Source organism: Nannospalax galili, unplaced genomic scaffold (assembly GCF_000622305.1).
Source record: "Nannospalax galili isolate Female #2095 unplaced genomic scaffold, S.galili_v1.0 scaffold278, whole genome shotgun sequence".
Taxonomy (NCBI): domain Eukaryota; kingdom Metazoa; phylum Chordata; class Mammalia; order Rodentia; family Spalacidae; genus Nannospalax; species Nannospalax galili.
In genome coordinates this window covers 3,524,851-3,543,798 of record NW_008347536.1, presented here as the reverse complement: position 1 = coordinate 3,543,798, position 18,948 = coordinate 3,524,851, and the positions used below count along the sequence as shown (strand labels likewise).

Genomic DNA, 18,948 nt, shown 5'->3' with positions numbered 1-18,948 from the left:
AGTAAGTTCAAGTCAAACCTAGGCTATAGGAAAGCATGTCTCAAAAAATAAATAAATAAAAAGTAAAAGAAGGAGGTGGGAATTATATCATTAGTAGGTAGATGGGTGGAACTGGAGATCATCACATTAAGCGGCCTGCTGTGGAGCTCTTGGAACCATTAGTTATGAACCCCCTCCACACATTCTAGCTAGATATTACACACACACACACACACACACACACACACATACACACACACACAGAGGACATGAACGCAAAAGAGAAGCTATGAGCAGGTAGGAAGAGGTTTAAAGAAAAAGGAAAGCAGGAAACAAGGGTACTATGTGGGGGGACAAAATCTTACACACTTTCTCTTATGTGGAATCTAGATTTAAATTTGTATGTCTATATATGACATGAAAGCTAAAGGGGGACTATGTGGGAGCAAAGACTAGTGAGATGGAGTAGGAGGGACAGGGAACGGAATGGGGAAGAATATGAGCCAGGCACAATGTACTGTGCATCAAAATGTCATGAGACCCATTATTTTGTATGCTAAGAAATTATTGAATAAATAATTTTGAAAAAGAAATTCTGTGTTTTACTTACTTTGTGATATTTTATACTGATTATAAACCTTTTTAGAAATAAGTTTTTTTAATGTTCTTACAGGAGGCTTAAAGAAAAACATAGATGACATGTTTTTAAAAAATTTTGTACTGACATCATAAAAGGTAACTTGACATTTTAAAATAAAAATCCCAGGGATGGAGAGGTGGCTCAGTGGTTAAGAAGACTGAATGTTCTTGCAGAAGACCCGGGTTCAAATCCCAGCACCCACATGGCAGTTAACTGTCTGTAACTCCAGTTCCAGGGGATCCAACAGCCTCTTCTGTCTTCCACGGGCATTGCACGACATGGGTGCACTTACCTACATGCAGGCATAACACTCATACACATAAAATAAAAATAATAAATAAAATAAAGATAAATAAATAACACAATAAATATCCCAATACCTAAAATACGTTCTATCAAAAAGTGAAAAAAAGCAAACAGCTAACACATTCCAATGACTTTTTCCCTACATGGTATTTATGTAGTATAAAGTGTGCCTGGTGAGAAACATGTTAAGACAGGCTAATTGTAGTATATTATGTAGTATAAAGAGTGCCTGGTGGGAATTACGTTAAGACAGGCTAATTGAAACCTATGGCTCTGCTGTTCAACTGTTTCTAATCCTTGACTAATTTTTAGTGTGAGTGGAATCTTCTTCCAGTTGCTTTTGACAGGACAGAAATTTTCTAGTATTTCCTCTTGTTGGGGTGTAAAAACAGTAAAATTCCTTAAGTGACAGACTTAAATTAATTAAACCCCAAACTCAATCAAATGCTGCTGGGTGACTGGACTGATAATTGTAGATTATAACATCATAACATTGCCAACTGTCTTTTCTTGAAGCAACTTTTTAAAACATTTTAACCTCTTTTAATTCTAAACAGACAACTGTGCTAACACATGGTAGGCATCCAAAAAATACTATTATGTGAAAGACTATATGTACCTTTGGTCAAAAAATTTCCAAATCCCTAATAAGGGAACCCAAGTCATGATCACATAACAATACAGCTCCGGCCCTGGGCTGCACAGACATCCACTTCCTAAAATCCCCACTTCCTGTCCCTCAGGGAGGACACCAATGAACATAAAAGAAGAAACCCATCAGGACTTCTGACTTTCTCTGGGAAGTTATTAGTGAAAGGAACTCTGAGCATTTCCCCTAGAGCACAGATAACAAAGATAAAAATATCTAGTCTATAAAATAATATTTACCCTCTTTTGAAATCTGAAATAAGCCAGTTCTTCCATTTTTTGACTGCTCATCTTTGTTTTGTTGTGATAAGTGATCTTCTGGCAACTTGGAGATATTAAATGGATTCTTCCTTTGCTGGGGAAAAATACTGTTTATTAAACTTGTTTTAAATGTCATAACAGCAGCTCAGCATTAGCAAACACTTAGTACCTCACATATTTGATAGTTTTAACCAGTCCATTCTACTATGTGGTATATTTGGGGATAGGGGAAACCATTTAACTAGGTTAGCTTAAAATTAATATACATCACACCATAGATACAATTGTAATAAAGTATATTCATTGCCAAAGTCTTTCAAAGTTAAACCAGAAGCAGGCATTTAAATCAAAATCCCCCATTTTACTGGTAAGAAAACGTGGCACTGAATTATAGAATATATACCTGATCAAGGTCAAGGCAAGCCTGGCTCTCTAATGAGGTCAGAGTCTCAAGGTCAAGGCAAGCCTGGCTCTCTAATGAGGTCAGAGTCTCAAGGTCAAGGCAAGCCTGGCTCTCTAATGAGGTCAGAGTCTCAAGGTCAAGGCAAGCCTGGCTCTCTAATGAGGTCAGAGTCCCCTAGGGTTTTTTCCTACCACACTAGTCATTGTACTAGACTACAGCTCTTCAAACTTTAGTTGTCATTGCCCTTTCCTATGGATCTAGAAGACACTTCATTTTTCTTGAAGTGCTTCATGGTCGTTGTTATGATCAACTCTACTGACAGCAAGGGTATTCAGTATACGCAGTTTTTCTGGATTGGCCCTTCTTATACCGCCTGTGTCCAGACTGGCTTTGGATTCACAATACTCTTGACTCTGATTTTTTCTATTACTACAAGACTGAATATGAATGCTTACTGCTGGTGGTTTCATAACTTGGCAATTCCCTCCCAGAAGCAGATCTCTAATAGAGATTCAGGAAGCCATGAGTAAAAATAAGGCCTGAAGGGGCTGGAGAGATGGCTCAGCGGTTAAGAACACTGTTCTTGCAGAAGACCCGAGTTCAAATCCCAGCACCCACATGGTGGCTAATAACCATCCATAACTCCATTTCTAAGGGATCCGACAGCCTCTTCTGTCCTCCGCAGGCATTGCATGACACAGATGCACTTACCTACATGCAGACATAACACTCATACACATAAAATAAAAATAATAAATAAAATATTTTAAAAAGGAAGGCCTGAAGTGAAACTGTTAAGCTACATCCCATTTTCCTAACAGCAGCAACACCAAATAGCTTCAGACTTTTTATTCTTAAGAACAGAAATCTTGGTCTTCAGCAATAGGAACATAGTATTCGTCAACTTTATCCACCACAGGAATGACTTGTTAAACTACATAGCAAAAACTATCTATGTACAGTTGTTATCTACACAGCAAAGTACCTATACATAGCAAAATTACCTATATGGTATCTACAAATCTATATTATTATATAAAATACATTTTTTGATTTGATATGATAAGAAAAATTATATTCCTGCCAATAATGAAAATCTCTACATCTGGGCTCAGTTTACCTTCGGTGGAGACACAGTTGATTTCCTTGTATTTTCCTGGGAGGTATCAATCACCGTGGGGGCTGGATTCACCACACTGGAACTGCAAAAGAAGCAATAATTCAGAGAATAAAATCTCACCCTTTAGGAAGCATGTCATGGCTCCACAGCCAAAAGCTTTTAAGGCAGGATAGGAAAGGAAGTTTATAAAATCAAACTGGAGAAGGAGCTGCAGTCCAGTCATGGTTAAGCAGCAGAACAAAGGCAAGGGTGGAACGAAGGTGAAAGGCCAGCATGAGGAAAAACAAAGGCATCTGTCAGAGCCTGAAGCTGGTTCAGGGTACCAGGCACACAAGAGGTTCATAATTTTAACTTGGAGAAATGAACTCATCTCCATCAAATCTAATATCAGATACAGGGTACAAAACGAGCAATAGGTTTTCTGACTGAAATAAAGCCCTAAAGATATCCAAGGCTCAATTCCATCGCAGTGTTTCCTCTGACACATACAGGAAATATCTAAGGAAGAAAGACAAGTGACTTGGCAAAGGGACAGAAGAGAGCAATTCAGAGGTGCTGTAAACAAAAGCTGCTAGGTTTGAACAATTCCCTATGACCTTTTAAACAAACTGTCCAAGCTGGCCAGGTGAATTCTTATCTAAATGTAGAAAGACGTGGACCAGAAGGGCACTGAGAGGACAGTGGGTGGGTAGATGCCTGCAGCTGGTTTCAAGAAGTGAAGAGGGTCCTCTAGACTTATGCTTCCCTATCCCAGAGGCAGGGCAACTCTAGAGGAGGAGAGTAAAGCAAGAGCTCGCAGAGTTGAGCAGGCCACTCCCTTGACTATGAGTAAGAAAATCAAAGTGGGTCACAGAGTGCCAGGGGAAGAGGAAAATCAACTTGCTGAGGCGGCCAACTCTAGCAGCCTTACCTTAGACAGAAAGGATGAAGTCATTATTGGCTGAAACCACTGTTCCCTGTTAAACTCCACCGGTTCTATTAGTGGCATCAGAGTCAAGAGCTTGGAAGATACCTCTGAAGGTGCTGGCTTTCCCCACAGGGCAGAGGAGCCAAAAGCCTGGGGAAGGAAACAATTTGCCCCAGGGTCTTGGAGCTTTGCCCAAGATCATTGTCACTGAAGTCATGGGCTAGACATTCCTGCAGTTCCTTTCCTTTTCTTCTTCCTCTAATCCGTTTGCCATTTTTGCAGTTCAACCCAGGAAATGGCTGAGCTCTTAAGGAAGCCATTCTTCCTTTCACTACCTTCCTTATTATTCCAGAAATGAATTACAGTGAATGAGGAGTCATATACAGCCTGGCCACATGGAAGAAGGGGAAAGGGAGATATTGGAGATGGAAAATACAGGAAACACAAGAGAAGCTTATATTGGAGCCAGAATTTGGACAGGAAGGTACATTCTAGGAATCCTTTATTCTTGAATAGAGGATCACAAACTTGAATTAAGTTACAGAATAGAAAAAGTGACCTAGAAGCATGGTCACCAATGGAACTGTGTCCTCACAATGGAGAGTCAACAGATCAGAACTGGGATGCAGTTTCTCTCCAGTATCATTTTAAGAGGCCAGTGGGCAATATGAGGAATACCGTACTTATAGCACATGCCTGGCTCAGTGGAAATGATCTCCCTCAGTAAATAAAGCAGTCAAATAATCAGAGGACCTGAGCCAAATGCTGAGGTTGGGGTCTCCAAGGAACTGCCATGCTCTCCTGCCATCCTACCCCTTCTTACTCTACAGTCCCAAAGGATAAACACACCTCTACACTGTTCACCCTCTGCTCCCTGGAAATTCAGGTCCTGTACCCCCAGGCTCCAGCTTCAGTTGCCCACATTGCACATTATGTTGACTCTCCATTCTAGAGATGAAACCAGACTCTCCCTTACTGAACTCTTTCCTGGATTTTTCATGTCAAAGTGGTCTGCCTGCTTCCTGTCCCAGAAACTCACCCAACTCTTGGCTATTTCCATGCAACATACTTCCTACCTTCTGCCAAAACCAGCCCTATCATCTCTAAGCACAATCCAAATCTCACCTCCTGTACCATCCCCACCATGAATTTCCCTTGTATCATTATAGTACGTTTTATTGGCCCTTTAGATTAAGAATGTGCTCCCTGACTGGCACTGCTTGCTCTTGTATGACCAGATCTTTATATAGACACATTATCTTTCTGAAGATAATATAATGTATTTATGGCTGGGGACTGGATGTTTGTTCCTTAGAATTCCTCTCCTCCCAGAGAGTAATACACTCTGTCCTGAATGGTACTCAATATATTCCACATGATAAGATTTTTAAATTGGGAAGCAAGCCAAACTCCACATTCTGTGCTTTGTAACTTTCTTCTTTCAAACACTCTTCAAAAAGAACCTGTGATACCAGAAGTAGAACTTGGGCAAAATTCTTTATGAAGATTACTAAAAACTAGGTGTTAATACCATTTATAGAACCAGAAAGAGATTCTACAAGCCATTTTGAAACTTGCAAAAATGATTTTGATTTCCTTTTGGACTGCAAATTCCTTAGGGGCTAATGCAGCCCCCCCCCCAGCAGTCAGCCCTGCACTGGCATGTGCTGGCACTCAGTGATGTTTCAACAAATAAACATATGAAGAACTGGCTTGGAGTGAAAGATGCACACTAGGAAATATACCATGCCAAGCCCTTTAAGTCAGCATTATTTTGTGAGTCTGTCTGATGCTGCCATGGTCTAGGCTATAGATTCATTGAACAGAAATATTTCCATCCAAATATGAGGCATTTTGATGTCACTATAGGGCTAGAGCTACCACAACTGACTTGAGTAATCTAAGATATGATAAGATTAAATATTCTCTTGAGAGTTTAATGAAAGTGATTTTTGTGGGCCAGGAATACTAGAAATGGAATCTTCACATCATTGGATTTGCTATCAATCCTGGGGCAAAGGGGAGGATGTCAAATGCATTGTGCCCTTGAACAGCTCTTTCCTACTTCCTTTGACAGCAAGCTCATATGCCACACTGTCATTACTGGGGGTAAAAGCCGGTAGATAATTCTTCTGGTAGAGAGAGAAAGAGATACAAACAAAAGCCTTCTAAGAAAGAGATCATTAGTAGAAAAAGACAATACTATTTCAGAGCTAAAGATGTAGTTGGAATTTATTGATTCCCATTCCACAGAGGGGAAGAGGGAGATTGGTGGCCAAGTGAGTGTCCTGGGCAATGAAGCTCAAACTGTCACTTTGACTCACTACACTGATAAACAAGAGTGTTTAATCCTTCCAAAACCAAAGTTAGATGGGGATGCACAGCTTTGTTGGCAAGTTAGCCTCATTTCCCCACCATTCCAGAAGAAAATTTGCCAACATCATGGATTGAAAGACTACAGCAAAGGTTTAGCCTAGTTCCCCAACTCCTTTTGGAAACCTTCTCCAGAAATGCTTTGAAGTAATGGATAGTGCACATCACAGCATCACCTGACCTCCCTCCTGATGCCATGCCGTCTCTTTCTCCATCTTCAGTACTCCAAGCTCACTGTTGTGCACATTGGAGAGGGCACTCAAATTCTCCTCCATCTTTCTCTGAACACGGGAGATCATAAATATACTTCTTAAGAGATTCTTAAAAGCAAAGCAATGGAATCTGGAGGCTGTTGATCCTGTTGTTACATGGGTCTTTTTTTTCCTTCTTCCTCTTCCTCCCCTTCCCCCTCCTCCTCCTCTTCCTCCTGTTTCTCCTCCTCCTCCTCCTTCTCCTTCTTCCTTTTCTTTTTCTACTTTCTCCCTAGAGTTAAACCACCTTATTCAATCATTCACTAGTTTGCTTTTTCATCAATCTCCTCCCTCATCATTTAATAACTCATGATCTTATCAACTATTTTCTTTCATTAATTCATTCATTTCCTTCCTTCATTCATTCTGGAGAATATTTGTTGGATACTACCTTAGTGCTAAGAATAAGCCAACAAACTAAGAGTTCTTTTCTTAGTGACTCTGGGTTGGGGGAGAGGACAATAAAGACACATAAATATCACAGTGAGAACCTTTTCTCAAGTAACCCATATACTCTGTATCAATTATTGGGTAGTCTGGTGTTCCTTACAAACACCACAGCATCTTTATAACCTGATCTATGGCTCTGTCATACGTTACCTCCTTTCTCCATTCTTTCATTAGGTTTTCACTGTATCACATCTAAACTGCCACAGCATCCTGATTGAACTATCTGGCCCCATCCTGCACACAGTTCCCACAAGGATTTCTCTAAGAAGTCAATTTAACTGAAAAAAAAAAAAAATCATTTGGTAGCTTCTTGTGGCTTAACAAAAAAAGCATGACTTCTTGGCCAACATTCAAGGCTCTTCCAGCTTCTTTCTACACACTTACCCACCACACACAGCAGACCTGCCACACCAGACCATATCTACTCTCCAGCATGCCAAGGCCCACCAGGCCCTCTATCTGTTCCGCCCTCACATCTAATATAGGCCTTCTCATCCTTCAAGAATCACCTTAAATAAGGTGGCCTCCAGAAGGTCCCCACAATCCCTCCTCCCCACACTGGACACAATCAATGATTCTATCTACACTGTTACAGCCTTTCCAGTGCGGTTAACTGACTGGACCTGGTAGCACAGGGCTGAAATTCAAGCTACCTAGGAGACTAAGGCCAGAGAATCACCTGTTCAAGGCCTACTTGAGCTATAAGAGTGAGTTTGAGATCAGCCTAGGCAACTTAGCAAGACTGTCTCAGTTTTTTTTTAAGAGCTGAGGCAATATTAGGATAGTGATAGAAGGCTTGCCTAGTATGCATGAGGCCCTGGGATCAATACCTAGCTCTGACTATGACTGAATTCATGAATGTCGAAAAGAATACCATTATCATACCAAATACAATTTATAGTTATACATGTCCACACCTTCTGCAAATAGTGTATTTCTAAAAATCAGAGGCCAAACCTTATTCATGTTTGAATTCCTTGCTACCACCCTGCATACGATAAATACTTACCCATGCTGACCGACTGAATAAACAACTAAGTGAAGAATGTAGTAGTATCCCTAAAGAATGATTTAGTCTACTAGATGCTAGCAAGACGTTACACAAGTGCTTTCAATCACTCACAAAGATGGACATTTAAGCACTTTATTTCCAACACATAGCCTAAAAGCAAATGGAAGCAACCATGGTTCTGTCTTCACCACTCAGACCCTCTTATATCTCCTTGTCTTGGTTTTCTCTTCCTGTCACTCTTATATTGACTAATTCTGGCCTGCCTACCTCTTTTACATACGGCTCAGGTTTATCAAAGTACCTCTCTGGCTACTTCTGCTATCATGAAAGCAGTCACTGACTTTGATTGATGATATCTGTTACTAAGTCTGCTTTCTTGCTGTGACATTAGGGCACTGAGCTGACCACTATCCATAATGCCTCTCTTATAAACTTGTCTTGTTTGGCTGAAGACTCTTTTATGAGGATGTTTAAGACAAGGTCATTCTTAAATCTTTTAGAAACGATCACACCTATGAATTTTTCCTTTAAAAATATTTTATTATTTTTATTTTATGTGTATGAGTGTATTGCCTGCACATATGTAAGTGCGCCCATGTTGTGCAATGCCCACAGAGGTCAGAAGAGGGCATTGGATCCCCTGGAACTGGAGTTAGGATGGTTGTTAGCTGCCATGTGTGTGCTGGGAACTGAACTGGGTCCTCTGCAAGAGCAACCAGTGTTCTTAACCACTGTGCCATCTCTCTAGCCCCTGAATTTTTCTAATAAAGCCTACACAGTATGAAGGCAGGGACCTCTCAGCTATCTGGCGCCTGCCTGGCTGGACTTCATATGCACTAAACACCAGCTGAGGACCACCTGGGATACATACTAGGATAACATAAATATATTTGGATTTATGTTCCAGTAAGGCGACCATTAAGAAAAGGAAAGGAGATTGAAGCATATAGGCTTAAGCCATTTTAAAAAGTCAGGTACTCTTTAGAGTAGAATTCATGCTACATCCTTTCAAGGAGAAAGGATGTCACTTCCAGGATGACACCTGAGGAGTGTGGAACAGGGAAGAAGAGTTCAGGACAAAGGGCTAGAAGGGAGAAAGAATTAGAAGTGTGGAATACACTTGAGTAACTATCTTTTTTTTCAGTAGTCCTGAGTAGCCATGTGCCCCTGGAGCCAAAATAGTATAAAGTATCAGAGGGCTACATCTCCAGACCTCCAGAGAGGTGGCATTAAAGGAACAGAACTGAGAGAGACAAATGAAAAGGTCACTCCATTTCCAGACTTCTTCAATTCAAAGAAGTGCCAGCAGCAGACACATCGAAGGCCCTGGTCATCGGAGAGCCTACTAGACTCTCAGTGGAACCCAGAGTATTACGTCACCTCAGGTAACAGAGAAGCGTTTCTCATGCCAGACAGAACATGTCACCCTTCATTTAGGCAGGGTTCTGACCCACATAGCAAGGAGCTTCTCACATCTGTATTCTGTACTCCTTACTTTCACTAAGCCATGTCCTGTGGCTTGTTGCATGCATGTTCAATGATGATTTTAGGAGGGGATACGAATTGCTATCAACCTGAGGTTCATGGGCAGTGCCAGTCTGGGAGCTGTTAATCACTGATTCATAATGATGTAAGTACAAGGACTGGGAGCATGCACTGAGAACCATTTATAGCAATTCACTGAAACACTCAGTGTATGATGAGTGGTTCACTGTACATCATTGTTTCTTTCTAGATTTCTATTTAGCAGAAGGAATCAGCCTGCGACATCTAGGGAAAAAGTTTAGAAACAAAAAGCAGGTCTTCCACCACAGTTTTATGAAGTATTGATTTAGCTGGCACCATCCTGGAAAGATAGTAACCAGGACGAGAACTGGGTGCCCAGGGAGCTACCTCTGCTGCTCTCAAGGGAACAGTGTTTATAAACCTCTCTGTGCTTCCTAGTGCTACAGATCAAGGAAAGGTGAGTTACAAAGAATGCAGGCGATTGCCTGTGTTTGGCTACTTGCTGCACACCCACAGCATTTTAATTCCTGGGTAGGACCCCACCATGAAGGATCTTGCCACCAAGCCTATTTAAGAAACTTTAGAAACTGCACTATCCAGCCACTGTGGCCTCACAGTCCCCAACTGCTGATTCCTGGCTAAGAAAATATTGACAGGTATTGAGTCATTCTATTGAAATTCACTTAGTCTAAAAGTACAGGCCCCAAAACACACTTAACACACCCAGTTCACAAAGGTTAAAGTGTAAGTGAGAAGCATTGCAGGAATTTGATATCAAGTAAAATGGTAGCCTCTGACACTGAAAGGAGGAAGTCAAAACAGCTTCTTGTAAGTTCCCACTGATTACCTCCCATACCACGTATCACAGACTTGGCCTTTAATGAGCAAAGCATGCTGATACACCTAGCATCTGTATGCTGGTCTTCTCACCATACTTTATCCCTATAGTAGCCACATCATTTAATGCCACCTGGAAATGGCCAGTGTTCCTTCCTCCTGAGAAAGGCTATGCAGCTCCCATACCTTATTTCAGATAATCTCATAATCTCTGTGAGGCAACTGTGTTCTGATAAGACACAAAGGACTTGTCTGAGGCCATACAAGGAATGCAGATACAAATCACAGAAGTTACATTACAAGCCTGTACGTGAGGAAGACTGAGGAATGTCCATCAGCCCGAGGGGACATGAGGAAACTGAGTTGGGACCTCTACCTCTCAAGCCATTTGATATGGAATGAGAGCCTGGAGGGAGGATGGAAAGTCTGGACTGGACCAAACTGTGCAATGGGCTGTTCATGTCTGATGCGCACATTATCTCTTCCTCTTCTGTGTTGCTGTTTGTTCCCTCAGCTGGTCAGGGCTCTGTGTTCCTCAGCCCCTACCAGGCCCACATTATAGACATTCTCAGACCCTTGGTGGTAAATCTAAATAGCTGTGTCCTTTCTCCTAGTGTTTCTAATATCTTAAGTCTCATCTTTCTTTATGAAAGCAAGGCCTTCATCTATCAGGAACAAAGTAAAGGGGACGGGGACAGAGCTAATAAAGGGTGGAGTGTCCTCACACCCTTTCTTGGGCTTCCTGAAATACGATATTCAAGAACCCATCTCTCCATTAATTGGTCCCAACTAAATGCTATGGACTGTGTTAAGAATTCTACATCCACTAGCTACTTAAATTCCCAATAATCCTATTAGCAGATTATTATCAGTTTCATTATATAGTTGTAGAAATAAAGGCCCAAGAAGTTAAATTGGCACCTTTTCAAGGTCACAGTGTCAACCAGCAGCTATGGGGGTGCTGTACCTTTTAGCCAACATGACAGATAAACACTGATCAAGCAGAACATTACAAACAGTCTTGAGAGGAAAGAGTGGAGCCCACTCATCATGGGAAATGGGTAACTAGCAGGCACCTTAATAGAGTCAGTATTCTATTACCCATGTGGCATTACTTTACTCATAGCTGATATTGAAATACCTATACCATACACATGCACACCCTTGTCTGTAAACTGTTGGAAAAATTTCTGTTGACCAGGTGCCTCAGCCTTGGACCCTGCCTCAGTGTGTCCCATTGACCTTATCCCAGTTGGAGGTCCTGAAGTAAGCTGTCTTCACTGAGGAGCTGGAGGTGCAATGCAGTTGTTCCTCACACAAAAGGGTAATAACTATACCTTCAAGTGATAGACACCAATGGGAAGAGGCTCAGATACCTAAAAGCAAATGTTAATTAGAGCAACATAGCTCCACAGTTAGTCACTTCTTAGAAAGGATGGACAAATGAGCATTTTAATTAGATGAAAGTATGCATGGCAAATACTGAAAATCCAAAATATAGAGCATTCACTGTGTTTCTTTAAATATTTTATTTATTATTTTTATTTTATGTGTATGAGTGTATTGCCTGCATGCACATAAGTGCACCAATGTCGTGCAATGCCTGCAGAGGTCAGAAGAGGGCTCTGGATCCCCTGGAACTGGAGTTACTGATGGTTAGCTGCCATGTGGATGCTGGGAATCGAACCTGGGTCCTCTCTTAGAGCAGCCAGTGCTCTTAACCACTGAGCCATCTCTCCAGCCCCCTGCTCCTTGCTGCATTTTTAAGAGGCATTTATCATCTACTATGTGTCATATATATCTATCTTGCATATACATCATTCTCACCAGTCTTTACTCTTCCTATCTGTAGTTAGGATAAAGGTCTTAGAGTGGTTAAATGACTTGCCTACAGCCTCTGGCTAATAAGTGACAGACTCAGGATTTGAATTCAAGTCTGCCTGGCTCCTGTTTTTGAACTTCTTTCATTGCACCAGAAGTTATGGTACGATCATAATTCATATCCCATGAAGGAAACTGGAGTGTTTATTTTGGAGTACTTTTTACCTGACTCTGAGGAGAAATCCTCAGTACAAATCAAAGTCATCATTGCTGGTACTAGAAGAAATCGCCACTTAACATTTTGACTTCAAGATTTAGATTTGTTAGCAGTTCTAAAAGCTGGGAAAGAGTCTTGTCCAGTCTTTCTTCTATTAGAGGCCAGAATTCTTCCAAACACTACCTCCATCCTCACACCCATGACACCAGTCCACATTTGTACTCCAAACCCACATTATGCCCATATAGCACACCAGGCCATGAAACCCATAAGCAGTAAGTTCTGTCTTACCTTTGGCCTGCTGGTGCTGTGTCATCCTTTGGATCTTCCACAACAGCTGGCTCTGGGGGAAGGAAAGCATCCTGGTTGACATTATCCACCCAGCTTTCCTTTGCCCTCACTGCTTTGTCCTTACCCTGCTCAGCTGAAACAGAAAACAATAAAAAGAGGAAAGTTATCTCTCACTTCCACAATCTACACCCCTCTCATTGGCTCCTGTCACATGTTTGCCAACAAAGGGGCAAACATGATGCTTGATTCTGGAATACAAAGGCTAACAAGTGATCCTAATTTAGAATGTCTTTTTCCAGGGACTGGACAGATGGCTCAGTGGTTAAGAGCACTGACTGCTCTTGCAAAGGACCCAGGTTCAGTTCCCAGCACCCACATGGCAACTAACAACCATCTGTAACTCCAGTTCCTGAGGATCTGATGCCCTCTTCTGACCTCTGTGGGCACTGCATGACATGGGTGCATGTAACATACATGCAAGGCAATACACTCATACACATAAAAAATAAAAATAATAAATAAAATATATTAAAAGAATGCCTTCTTACAGTGCCTCTCCTCTCCCCTCCCAGTGTCTCTACACATCCAAATTATGAATACTCAGGTGTCAGCACCCCTTAAAATCTCTGTGCTTCCTCTTCAGGAATCTCTTTGGCCTCTCAATACCCAGCACTCTCTTCACCTGAACCCCTGTTATAATTACCATCAACTGAATGATGGATAGTGACCAAGCACTATGCAAAGTTCTATGCAGGTATTATCCTATGAGATGGGAGCTGTTTTCCAAGATTATAAACTTGAAATTTGAAGATCAAAAAGTTCAAGAAAATTGCCTAAGGTCACACAACCAGTAAGTGCCAAGAATACTTTCATCAAGTTAAGATGAGGCAATACTTGGCCTTCCAATTTCTAAATAAATTCCAAGGTGAAATCTATCCTTTACAGGTCCTGTCATACATCTAACTTCTCTAATGGAAAATGGAGTTCACAGTATTAACCAGTACCATTCTGGATGTCTTTCTTTCTTTAATGATTAAAAAAAAATTTATTTATGTGTCTCTGTGTGTCTGTATGTGGGGATGTGCACATGAGTGCAGGTTCCCAAAGAGGCCAGAAGAGGGCATTGAATCCCCTGGAGCTGGAGTTACAGCTGGTTGTGAGCCACCATGTGGGTGCTAGGGACACTTTGAATTTCTTTTTCCTTTTCTCTTTCTTTCTTTCTTTCTTTGTTTTTTCTTTTTTTCTTTTTTCCTTTTTTCTTTTTATCTTTTTGAGACAGGGTCTCCTTGTAGCTCCAGCTGGCCTGGAACTTGCTATGTAGACCAGAATGGCCTTGATTCACAGAGATATACCTGCCTCTGTGAACCACCACACCAGGCTTAATCTGAATTTCTTAAGGACTGGGTGGTTTTGAAAAACAAGAGAGCTGCAGGTAATGTGTTTTACATACTTAGCAGTCAATCTTTATCTGCAGTAAGTGTGACACAAAGTCCATTTAACAATATGACCTTGAGCAAATTATCCCCAACTTTCCCAAGAAAGTTTTTGGGCAAAGTCTACTCACCTTATAAGACTGCTGCTACAGTTAAAAGTAGATAATTAGTGTCTATCATATATCAAATGCCTAAAAGATAGTATTTTTATCTATAAGCTAGACCTATACAGAGGTTTACAATGACTAATCTTGAGTTAGAAGGTACCTACTAGTATGTAGCATAATCAAAGAAATTCTAAATAAGCTCTTACAGTCTTATAAGTAATGTACATGGCTGATTACAGAAGTGCCAGGGGTCAACATCATTGAATAGGGGCTGGAGAGATGGCTCAGCAGTTAAGAGCGGACCCAGGTTCAGTTCCCAGCACCCACATGGCAGCTAACAAGCATCAATAACTCTAGTTCCAGGGGATCTGATGCCCTCTCCTGACCTCCATAGGCATTGCACAACACAAGTGCACTTAAACACATGCAAGCAATATACCCATACACATAAAATAAAAATAATAAATAAAAATATTTTTAAAATCATTGAATAGGAAAGCTGATTTCTGTCTAAATCATGTTATTCAGAAGGTTTTGGATTTCAAGATTTAAAATCCAAAGAAGGGGCTGGGGAAGTAGCTCAGTTGGTAAAGTACATGTACGCAGGCATGAGGAACTGAGCTTGATTTCCAACACCTATGTAAAAAGTATCTGAGGAGTGACACCTAGGGTTAACTTCTGGCCTCCACATACTACACTTGAATGCATCTGCCTGTGTATCCATACATTCCTACATGCATGTCCCCACCCCATCTCTCAAAATAAAAAAAAAAAAAGAGATGGTAGATTCCTTATAATCCCTAAGCACCTAGGCTACTACAATGAAACATGGTGCCTAAAAGGCTTCCTGTCTTCCCCTATAGCTAATCACTTGACTATCCTTATTTATCCACATCCAGGGCAACAGGATTTTTGAGTGAGAGGAACACACACTATGAAACACACCTCCAAATGACTTCCTTCTGCAGAATTTAGTGATGAGACTTACACCCTTCCACACCCTCCTTCACAAAAAAATCTTTAAATCTTGGTTATAAACACTCAACCCAAATCACCTCACCTGCCAACTGAGCCCTCTTCTTTCTCATGGATGCTCTGATGATATCAGCACCATGGATTTTGTCTCTGTGCCTTTTGGCTTTGGCTTCATAAAACCATTGGCCACTCATATTCTTTAGTTGCTGGTCATCTTTAATTTTTTCAGGCAAATGTCTGCAAAAGGAAAAGAGTTTTACTTCACTGAAAACCCACAGTAAATAAATGACTTCACTGTGATACTGCATGAAGAAATTTGTAAACATATAGGCAAAAAGAAGCCCTCAATCATATATGTGCCACATGCACCCAGATGATGGACAACCGTTCTGCTTTGACTGAAAAAAAATTAGAGCTGCCAGGCATGCTTTTTTTTAAGGTCTTTTTTTAAAAAAATATTATTTTTATTTTATGTGTATGAGTGTATTGCCTGCATGTATGTGAGTGCACCCATGTAGTGCAATGCCGCGGAGGTCAGAAGAGGGCGTCAGATTCCCCTGGAATTGGAGTTAAGGACAATTCGTAGCTGCCATGTAGGTGCTGGGAATTGAACCCGGGTCCTCTGCAAGAGCAGTCAGTGCTCTTAACTGCTGAGCCATCTCTCCAGTCTGCAAATTTTTTTTTAATTAAAAAGTTTAGGGGCTGGAGAGATGGCTCAGTGGTTAAGAACACTGGTTGTTCTTCCAGAAGACTGGGGTTCGAATCCCAGCACCCACATGACAGTGAATAACTGTCTGTAACTCCAGTTCCAGGGGATCCAACAGCCTCTTCTGTCATCCGTGGGCATTGTACGACACGGGTGCACTTAACCTATATGCAGGCAATACAAACATACACATAAAATAAAATATTTTTTAAAAGGTTTAATCCACAGTCCTCAGAGAATGTCTGAAACTTCTCAAGAGCAGATTTGCTTTTTAGTTATAGACTTCTGTCTTTCATTAAATGTGCATTCTCAGAGAGGAATGGCATAGAAAGTTTCCTTAATCACTGATTTCCTCATCTGTGAAAAAGTGTTAATGACAGTACCATATATCACAGGGTTTCTCTGATAATTAAATAAGTTAAGACATGTCAACAACCCTCTGTGCCTACCTAGGCCCTAATAAACATTCACTAAGTAATGGATGGGTGGTGATCAGCTCATAAATCCTTCCCATTTTAGTGAAATGAGTTTGTTAGACTTTCCTTTGTGGGGGGGCATGATGTCCTATGTGCTAAGGCAGCCAGAATCAGGAAAGAAGGAAAGACCAAATTTGAGAATGGAGGTACAGGCAAGTTTAATCTGTTCAGAGATGCTTTTAAAGGTTTTGTAATCATTTGTGCTTACCGAATAACTAAAACCTAAAGAGTAGACCAAATGCTGAACTCCTCAAACATCTTTAGTTTATACTGGTAGAAAAAACATTGTTCTAACTGATGAGTCTTCTTTTAAAATAATTTGAGATTTTCATATATGAGTATTGTATTTACATCATTTCCATCCCTCTCTGTTACCCTCCAACTCCTCCCATGTCCCCCAGCTTCACCTCAATTTCTTGTCTTCTTCTTGAATTGTTACATAAACATGTATCTATATGTATACAATGCACTGAGTCCATTTAGTGTTGTTTGTGTGTGCATGTGTTTAGGGCTGACCACTTGTGATTAGATAATCTACCAAGGAGTGAGTTCCCAAGTCTTTGCACCTCTGTATCACTCTATTCAATAAAATAAAACTCACAGGCTAGCTTTTCCTACTGATAGAGATATATTTGGAATGAAATCCAATAAAAGTCTTACGGAAACTGAACTCTTGAAAAATAGTGTGTTGCGCAAATTCAAGAGGGCTTTCTGATAATCATTCAAGCTAAGATGCCCCCTTCCTATGTGGCAAGTCTGTTTTAGCTAGAGAATGTGAATGGAGTAGGACAATGGCCAGACTGGGTGTGAAGGCTACGCACGGGCATTCCTGGGAGGGAGAGAAGGGCTGGAGAGGTCATCACCCAGATATAGCAAGGATAGCTCCTCTTTCCTAAGCATGTCTGGGGGAACACTGTTACTTACCCAACATAAATTCCCTGTTGGAATTTCTTCTCCTCTCTCAATTACCTAAGAAAAACTGACTTCAAATATTCTCTCTATTCTACTCCAAATATTCTTGGTCACAATCCTTAGCCACACATTCTCATGACAGCCTATCTGTAAATCCTGACAAGGATTGCATCATTAGCTCATAGCCTTGAATCACCAAAGAGATCATGGTTCTTATTAAACATTTTTGATGGTTGCTTATTGCCTAAGGCTTTCAGCTGAATACACTATCCCTATTGGACTGCTGGTTGTAGCTCTTGGCTTTTCTTCTCCCAACAGTACCAAGTTTGTATTCAGTGTCACAATACAAAAGTCCTTCTACCTTTCCGTGGTCAGAATGAGCTCTTGGGAGCAGGACCTTCAATATATCTTTGCCTGGTGCTATGAAAATGCACTTGCAGAGTGAAGAAATGCTATAGGAGGTCCTTGACCACTTGGCTTCAGACTGTCTTTGTGGATTCATTTCCCAGCAGGTACACCCATATCCCACTTGCCAGAATACTTACTGTCCTCCAAACCTCTCTTTTGTGACATGTAGGTATTAAAGGCAAGAAGGTAAGGCAGAAAGATTATGGGCTTTGAAGGATCTCCTAGATAGGTCTAAACCCCAGTTTTTATCCTACCTAGATGTGACAATGTGCAGGTTACTGAAGCATTCTATAATTCATCCTCCTTGCTTATAAAAATAAGGGAACCAAGACCTACCATACAAGACTTCTGGATTAATCAATTTAAGTTTGCCCGCAAGTATTTAACAGTGCCTAGATCTTAGACAAAGGCCAGTGACCTCTGGATGTCTTCCCCTGGCTTCTCCGTCCTGCACATTTCCTCCTGCTACTGCAGTCCCAGCCCGAACACCACAAAGACACGTTGCCCTCCTCCTTGCTCCTACAGGGCCTCCCTGTAGCACTTACACTGTATCCCAATGATGTTTGCACATCTGTTTTACCCAGTCATCTGTGGACTCTGCAAACTCCTTGAAGACAAGGATTACATCTTTATCACTTTTTGTAATCCTAGCACAAAGCTCAGAGACTGGCACAGGGTTGATACTCAGTAATTGTTTGTTGAGTGAATAAGTCAATGAGCAAATAAGTACTCAGCAGCCACCCCAGCCTGAGTCAGGCAAGAGATCATGAAGATCCGGTCACTGGGGAGCTTCAACCAGGCCCACCACAATGGCAGGGTTTTCTGATGGGGTAGGGGGGCCTCATCTCTCATCAGAACAGGAAAAAATACATCATGACATATTACCTATCAGCATACCACAAACCCTCA

General features: G+C 41.1%; 1 protein-coding gene across 12 annotated transcripts in view; it reads right to left on the bottom strand.

Annotated features, from left to right (window-relative positions):
* Positions 1-18,948, bottom strand: part of Sytl2 (synaptotagmin like 2) — a 117,691-nt gene that overhangs the window by 40,633 nt on the left and 58,110 nt on the right. For all 12 annotated transcript variants that reach the window (XM_008844166.3, XM_029568822.1, XM_029568820.1 and 9 more), the window contains 4 exons: positions 15,623-15,774; positions 13,023-13,155; positions 3,358-3,439; positions 1,814-1,928 (listed from right to left, as the gene is read on the bottom strand). In XM_008844166.3, coding sequence (XP_008842388.2) covers positions 1,814-1,928; positions 3,358-3,439; positions 13,023-13,155; positions 15,623-15,774 — 482 coding nt within the window. The remainder of the gene's footprint in view (positions 1-1,813; positions 1,929-3,357; positions 3,440-13,022; positions 13,156-15,622; positions 15,775-18,948) is intronic.